The sequence below is a fragment of the Barbus barbus genome (genome assembly GCF_936440315.1).
Source record: "Barbus barbus genome assembly, chromosome: 39".
In the NCBI taxonomy this organism is placed as follows: domain Eukaryota; kingdom Metazoa; phylum Chordata; class Actinopteri; order Cypriniformes; family Cyprinidae; genus Barbus; species Barbus barbus.
The window spans coordinates 9,969,310-9,977,715 of NC_136717.1; the positions used below are offsets into that span (position 1 = coordinate 9,969,310).

Here is an 8,406-nt window from a genome sequence, read left to right on the forward strand (position 1 = left end):
TTTTGTTTTTGGTTTGTTTTGTGCACCACTGTGTTGTATTGTGCTTAGCTAATATAAGTTTGCCCTAGGCTTTTTTTTGCCCTAGACATTAAATTAAATTAAATTAAATTACATTTTTTATTGAATTTTGGATTATCTATCTAAAACTAAGCACCTGCCAATGGCCAGTGGCTTGATAAAATGTACTGGCCAAACTTAATTGATTACATTTGAATTAATTAGTTTAAAAAAAGAAACTACTGGCTAACTGGTGAGTTTCATATACTCGCCAGTGGAGAATTTTACTCGTATTTGGCACTTGACGAGCATTAACTTTAGGCCCTGTTATCTGACTCAAATTCTCTGGTAACACTTTAAAATAATACTTGAATTTTTACTTTTTGAAGTATTTTTTGTCCGTTTTGAAACTTGGGACATTCTGCTAAACCTCTTTCTTTTTTGTGTGTTCCACAAAAATAATGAAGTCTTATGGGATTAGAACAACATGAGGATGAATATATGATGGCAAAATATTTATTTTTGCCTGAAGTGACACTTTAACTGGTTCATAGACTAACCCTTTGAGCATGACACTGGCATCTGCATCCTCCGGGATTCTCCTCATGGTTCCACAGTTCTCCAGGGACATCCTCTCCAAGAGCCTGTAGTCCACGTCATCACCCATCCCAATCGTGAACAGGCAGAACTTCTCCTGCACTGCTGCTTTGGTGTTGCCAATGATGACCGGACTCTGAATCACACCAACAGTGGGCCGCCCATCAGTCAGGAAGATTATGAGTGACACGCTGTTGTGATGGGACTCTTCTTTGCTGGAGAGGTAGTCTCTGAGTAAGGCCGAGCCTGTCTGAATGCCACCATTGATGTCAGTGCCTTAGAAGATTTTAAATGAAAGAGGATGAGTTCAACAAAAATTTAAACTCTATCATTATTTAGTTATCCTCATGTCATTCCAAATCAGTATACCAACAGTTCATAGTAACTATGTTTGTCAAGCTAAAAAAACAATAACATACTATAAAACTAGTCCATTTAACTTTTGCACAGTTGATGTTATTTCTTTTTTGTCTTATCTATTATTTTATTCATGAATATTTTTAAGAATGCAATTCACACATGACTTTAATACATCTCTTTTATGATGAAAATGTTTTACTGTTTGGAGCTTTATGTATGGCTTCTTTGTACAAATTCTTCATCTATAATTTTGTATTGAATACAAATATAGTACTTAATGTTTTGAATGAGCTTTTTTGTTATATTTTCAGTTTTCATTTTAGTTTTAGTAATTTTGATATGTGCTTTTGTCATTTTTATTAAACATTTCTATTTAGCTTTATTTTTATTTCTAGTTTAGTTTTAGTAATTTGAGTAATGGTAGTTGCCAGCATTTCTTATTTTGGTAATTTATTTGATTTCATATTGATTTCAGTTAAAAACAACATTGATTGTTTTTTTTGTTTTTTTATTAACTGTTGCGTTAAATTATTAAAATTGGATTAAATTAGATGGTTTAAATGTGTAACAGGGTGTGTTTAGGAGTGTGTAAGATTTTCTACCTCTAGTGGTTGAGATCATGTAGATGAACTTCTTGGCATCACGTATATTGTTGGGTGTGACAGGCACAAGTTTGCCCGGCTGCCACACACGGATGCGATTGGAAAAAGTGACAAAATTGAAGTGATCATTGGGCCGCAGCTCGCGTAGGATCGTGAACAGAGCTTCTTTGGTCTGCATGAGAGGTATTAAAAGAGAACTATTGAACTCTGTCATTCTGCTATGAGATGGGTGTATGCATGTGCGTGTCCAGCTATGAGATCACAAGAACCAGCTGGGAAAAAACGGATCACAATATCATTCCCTCCTTCAGAAAATAACACACTGCAACTCTGAAGACAGAAATGCTGAATATTGATTTTAGTGCCATTCATCTAAGTGAACTGATTGCTTCAATCTGTGTTGAGTATTTACCTGTCTGATTTTGGTTCCAACCATGGAAGCGCTGCTATCAATCACAAATACAACATTCTTCGACACGACAGGCAGGTCTTTGGGGGCAAAATAGTGTACAAAATGTCCATCTAGAACCTGAAAGAAAGCAGATACTTTTACAGCCATTTAATCTTTGTATAGTGTGTGTACACAAGAAACCAATGAGCTCAGTGTGCTGGAGGAGTCTGAAGTCTTCACTGACTTTACTTTCTGAATGGAATTCAAAAATGTTGGTAGTGAATAAAAAGCATAATAAAATTAAATTAAAAAAACAATTTTTTAATTTAAATTTCATAGATAAAGACAATACATAACACAATGTCTATGAGAAGGCATGTATGTTACTAATAATTTACAATAAAATATATTGAGTATGGGTGTATGTGTACCTGTATATCGCCGATGCCAATTTCTCTCTCTACATCATAGCGGACCACAAATTCTCCCAGCATGCCGTTGGTCGCAATCTTGGCCTGCTGGACAATGTTGGGAGTGAAGCTGATCTTGCAGAAGGTTTCATTTTGCTTGACTACTGTGGAAACTGGTGGTCCTACTTTACCTGGATGTAAGCAAATGATTATGTACCAATTTACGTTTGACAACTTTAACTAACCTGTCTGAAAAGGTATTTTCATGTTGTTGTTGTAGTAGATTTATTAATAGGTCTTTACTCTTCTAAAAACAGGCAAAATTGGAAGAAATGTAACTGGAACCGGTGCCATCTATCTTGCCGTTTTTGAGGCTAAATGTTGCAATATTGTCAAATATTTGAAACCATACCAGTGACAGCACATCTAAATATACACTCAAACTGGATACAGCTGGTTACCATCTGCTTTCCCATTGCCATTGGAAGATGGAGTTTTGCCATTTCGTAGGGGTAAGACTTCAAGGTAAGTGATACGAGAGTTCTCCACTATAGTAACGCCCACGCTGAGTCTGCTGACCAATTGCATTGGCCGAACACTAGTCACATGCTCGTAACGGCCCAATCGTCTCTGCAGCAGCTCTTCGTAGGTCAGGAGGAACACAGCGCGGTTGCGTCCAGGAATGGTGACTTCCATTCGAAACACCTCCATCTCACCTTCACTGACAAGGAGAGAGGAAAACACTACTCTGGAAATCTGAACCTCTTGCCAAATGATCAGTCACAAGGTTTGCCAAACCACATTTCAATAAAGCTGATCTTTGGGAGAAAATATATCTCAGATTTCTCATTATCGTCCATATTTCTCGTTCGTTCACTTACAAGCAAATCAAATACAAATGTAAGAATTTAAACAGTAAAATGCTCAAAACTTTGCAACTGTTAACAACGCAATGAAAGCACATGTTGAATGCTCAGGCTTTGCACTAGGGGTGCTACAGTGAGTATAAATATATGGTCTTCTGCCGTGGTTACTTGTTACTTTCAGTACAACTGATGTCATGGCAGAACCACAGTTCGAAGAGAATCTTGCTGAGCAGGTTTTATATCTAGCTACCTGAGTAATGCCACATTCAATTTAATGGCACAAATATTTGAGGATAACTTGCTATCTTCACCTCTGCTCTGGTGTGTTCTTGTTCTTCTTGCCATTGTTTTCGCCACCTTCCTTCTTCATCTTCTTCTCTTTGGCTTTCACCTGGCTGGGAAATACTCGTCCACCCACAATCCTTTGCCACCACACCAACAGCATAAAATGAGAATTTTTATTAATGCCATGGAAACAACAACATGTTGCCACAAATATTTATTGTGGCTAATGAGAATCTAAACTCTCTCAGGCCCTTCAATAACCTCTCTCAAGACATAAACACAGCACTGGAGTCTTTGACCAACTTATCCTTTAACAGCCCAATTGAAAGTGCAAAACATGTTATTGACCTATCTTGTGTCATTCTCAGAAGATTTTTTTTTTAAGTCCAAACCACTAAATTTACTTTGAGACATTTCTATTACGCAAAATAAAAAATGATTTCTAAATTCTAGAAATCAAATATTTATGTTATTTGCCTATGATTTGTATACTTACATGGTAAAGTTGGTGATGAATGCAGCAGTGGGGATGTGGAACTGAAAGACCCCCTGGGTAGCAGCCGAGTGTCTGTTGAGCATGCTACATGACACCGCAGTGAAGGCATAGCGGGAAATGATGGTGGTCTGGACCGACAGCTCCTGAATGTGAGGTTTAGTTTCCTGGCAGACAGAAGCAAGTTATGACCATAATTAAAATATACATGAATGTTTAGAATAGTTGTTATAAAAACATGTGTGATGAAGCCAAGTGGTTTGCCTAAAGATCTGGGCTGATTACCAAATAATTGTTGGGTCAAGTCCTAACAAAATGTCAGTTTCCTCCAAAATATCAATTGTTGTCGATATAGCTAAACTGTAGTAAACTCTGGTCCAGAAAACGATGGGGCTTGTTGTCACACTATATGGGGTAAGTTTTCACAATCTAACCTTTAATTGAACAGCTCAGGCTTTTCAACACTGAACTGACTTTGAGCCTCAAAGTCAGTTCAGTGTTGAAAAGCCTGAGCTGTTCAATTAAAGGTTAGAGCTGAATAATGACACAATTGTCTTTTTAAAGCTTACAGCAGAATTTGGATTTGTCTCATATTTTATGCAATTTGCATCATTAATTCTGTTTTTCCCTGTTTATTAATGTAAAGCTGCTTTGAAACAGTCTGTTGTATAAAGTGCTTTATAAATGTGACTTGACTTTTCAGCAAAATTGAAACAGTAAAATAATCATGAAACAAAAGTGTTTGGGCCAACACGTATCATAATTGTTTCATTTGTAAACATTTATTATATTTAAACAATCATGAGACAACTTCTCCCAATAATATGAAATTTAATAAACAAAATGCCCAGAGAACAGGATCCTCTAGGATCATCCTTTTGCTTAATGTGATAGATGTAAACTTTACATGTTAAAAAAAAAAAAAAAAAAGAAATATCATGGCTTAGCAGCATTGAATTGTAACACTTCAATGTATAGTCTACTTACTACAAATAATGCTGGGCATAATGGAACAGTGTAGGTATGCCCACACAATTGTTAAAGTGATTAAATTGTATTTGCTTTGAATAAATGTCTTGTTTTCCATTGGTGTTCCTGCCCACACCACCCAGTTACAACTCAATCTGGTTGTAGGTTGTAACAACACTTTTGCACTTGACAGTAGTTTACAGTTTATAGATAAGGTGGAGATTTCTAACCTACTCTGATTTCTAGCAGACAAATATGGGAATATAATATCAAAATTGAAGACACACAAGGCCAAAAATCAAGTTGAAAAAAAGCGTGTTACAACACTCTCCATCAACCGCTTAAAGAACAAACAGCATGCGCGAGAATAAATAGTTGAGAATTGACTATAAAATGCAGACGTCTAAACGGCAATAATGTATATTTCCCCAATATGTAAAACAAAAAAGTAATCTTGGCTCGTTTAGTCACTAAAACTTAAATCCTAAATCCCCGATGGAGAAACTTTACCTTCAGAAGCGTTTTCACCTGCCGCGGGATTCTGAGAGGAGCCTTAAAACAAACACAAGACTGGTGAGATCCTAGATATGACTACTCATGCTGACATTTTCATATATGAAATGCAAGAAAAAATCCTACAGAATTTGGATCCATGTCAGAAATCGTGTATTCTTCAAAGTCCACATCCTCTGGCAATTCAATATCCTCAGTTTGGCACTGAAAAACCGGACACAAATACAAGACGAGGACTATGGGTAGCATTTTAGGATATGATATATCCCGCACTGACTGCTCTCTGGGGTGGGTCGAGTGTACTTCAGTGGTCCTGGAGTGTGAACAGGGCAGATATTGCGTCCCACCCATCCGAAGACACGAGTGAAGTGTTTGGGAGGGAGCTGCAGTGTTTTTGGTGTCTAGACACTTTCTCATTCATCTAAATTAGCCCCTGCATGTTTTATCATCTGAAGCACTTTGCGCAAATGAATAATCTGGGTAATTTAGTTTAGAAGAGCTGGCATGTCTACACCTGTTTACATTGCACATAAACAAGGGCGTAGTTTTTGTTTGAACTATCCACCTCACATGCAAAGTTGGTTGATTGCGTAACTGCAATAAAGTAAAAGGCTAGTTAACAAATACTTGTTTAAATAGGATATTTTTTATTTTATATTATTTAGACACTTAGTCTTAACTGTAGCATTTGTTATAATAAGGCTAGCCTATTAATCATTTCCAGGCCAATAATGACTTTTTTATTAATCTATATTGCATTTGTTGTGAGAAACAACAGCCTTTAGAAACAATAGCTACAACATGCCACAGTTGTAATATAAATCTATAGGGAAAATATATTCCTTTAACAGATTATCTATTATAAATTCTACAAGTTAGACAACATTTACAATAAATAAGCCTACAGTAAAACGTGATAAATTATAGTAAAGGTGGTCATGAGTAGGCTAGTTTAAAAATATTTTAATATTATGTTAGTGCTGGTGCAAGATTGTTTTCTCCTCTTTTCATCAGTCTTTTTAGTTTGTGCCTTTTTTTAGATAATGTTCGACTTTCTCCATAGCATTTTAAAGTGGCAGTTTCTCAATAGAATTCAATTAGATCGCATATTTTACCATCAGCTTGGTGATAGGAATGGCTCGCGCAAATCTTCTCACGCTTCTCAAGCGCGCTCGTGAACGCGCACAGAGTATAGTGATTCGCGCGCCGCTCGTGCACAGTTAAAAGAACTGCTTCAGTCATGTTGTGCTGATAAGCGCTCCCTTCGGTTCGTATGTGAGGTTACTGCCGAAGGCGCGATTCAAACAATTAATAAATAGCCTGATTCTAAGTTTCCATTAACCGTGGTATAAATATTGGGGGGGTTGAACTTGCAAATTGTGGTTATTTGGGGGGGGGGTAAACAAACTACCTACCTTTGAATGGCCTACGTTATTTCATACTTTCATACTAGGCTGTCATATAAGCATCATTGTTAGTGTTCAAATTCAAGTAGCCTTGAAAAGTGTTTTTCTTTCTTTTAGGTGGTGCTGTTGGCTTAACTTGTAGCAGGTGTGAATTGTACCCTTGCAGGCCCCCTCTCGGAGCTCCAGTGCAACAACTTCTGAGCAACTTGTTTGGTTACCCAACAATTTGTGAGGAACTCCAGTAAGCAGTTATTCAAAAGTTATTAACACACAAAAAAAGTGTAAGATGATAATGCATTTTGATCAATTAATTGAATTCGGCCTGTTAGTGGTTTGGACACAGTGCACTAATGTCTTTTATTAATGTTTATTTACGCTGAGTGAAAGTAAAGGCTGTTTGCTATATACTGTACATAATTAAATTTATATGGAGATAAAAATTACATTGCCACAGTGACAGATAGGCCTAGTGATCCTAATTTAGACATTCTTGGGGTTTTATAGAGACCATTTACAAGATCAGTAATGACAAATATATATAAATCTAAAATCAAATGTATTACACTTATATCAAATATATATGACAATGACAAATAAGCAAAGTAGACACAGGGGATCGCCCATACCAATGAATGGTCATCCAGATAATGATATAATATCCTAAACAGAAACAAATGCGATCTAGGCCTAATTCGATAAAACAATTTAACACTGTACATAAATGTGTTTTATATATTCATGTCTGAATATATCACACGATTTTAAATAACATGAATAATTAGCACTTTTCTTTAACAGTTTGCTGGGATTTTCCTAATTTTGCTTTGACACTTTGCTTAGGATCATTCTTGGTTCACTAAAAAGAAATTATGACAAGTTTTAAGGAACTTGCAGGACGTTTTCTCAGACGTTTTGTAGTGTAGAATGGCTTGCTTCCATTGTCTCTGTGATAAGAAACATTTAATCTGTTAAAGATGATTGATTGATTGATTGATTGATTGATTGATTGATTGATTGATTGATTGATTGATTGATTGATTGATTGATTGATTGGTTGATTGGTTGGAGGAGGAGTTTTTATTTCCAAGAAGTTAAAAAATAAATAATAAAAGAAAAGGCAGGGGTTAAAGAAATATCGGCCTAATTTGCTGTTCAGAAAGACGTTATATTACTTATCCTTTAAAATAATAGGATTCGACCAGCATAAAAATGCTTGTTCTTGCATTTCTCCTACTTGATCCCTTGTCCAAATAGTGGCCAATATCCTACAATGTTCCTAAATCTCTCAGATTTCTGGTCGATGGTAAACAATCAGGGAATATGAATATTCTTGATTTATGCAAATAATGTGTCCAAACACCTTTGGCTTTATTTTGAACAGTCTATCTTGATTTATCAATTAAATTTTAAAACACCTTTTTTTGCTTGAAAAGTAATAAAATAATGTATAATGTCCTGGCAGAAAATGACCAAAACTTTTTTTTTTAACAGTGTGTAGGAACCAGAATAAAAGACAA

At 35.9% G+C, this 8,406-nt stretch overlaps 1 protein-coding gene across 2 annotated transcripts in view; it reads right to left on the minus strand.

The window, feature by feature from the left end:
• LOC306858674 (inter-alpha-trypsin inhibitor heavy chain H5-like) overlaps positions 1-5,808 on the minus strand; it is a 16,598-nt gene extending 10,790 nt beyond the window's left edge. Inside the window, exons 1-9 of one of the 2 annotated variants that reach the window (XM_079399306.1) lie at positions 5,610-5,808; positions 5,481-5,522; positions 4,005-4,168; positions 3,535-3,645; positions 2,819-3,078; positions 2,379-2,548; positions 1,969-2,085; positions 1,557-1,728; positions 558-870 (exon numbers count right to left, since the gene is read on the minus strand). In XM_079399306.1, coding sequence (XP_079255432.1) covers positions 558-870; positions 1,557-1,728; positions 1,969-2,085; positions 2,379-2,548; positions 2,819-3,078; positions 3,535-3,645; positions 4,005-4,168; positions 5,481-5,522; positions 5,610-5,732 — 1,472 coding nt within the window. In that variant the 5' untranslated portion in view covers positions 5,733-5,808. The remainder of the gene's footprint in view (positions 1-557; positions 871-1,556; positions 1,729-1,968; positions 2,086-2,378; positions 2,549-2,818; positions 3,079-3,534; positions 3,646-4,004; positions 4,169-5,480; positions 5,523-5,609) is intronic. The other variant, XM_079399307.1, reaches the window with a different exon arrangement.
• Between the last annotated feature and the right edge of the window lie 2,598 nt (positions 5,809-8,406).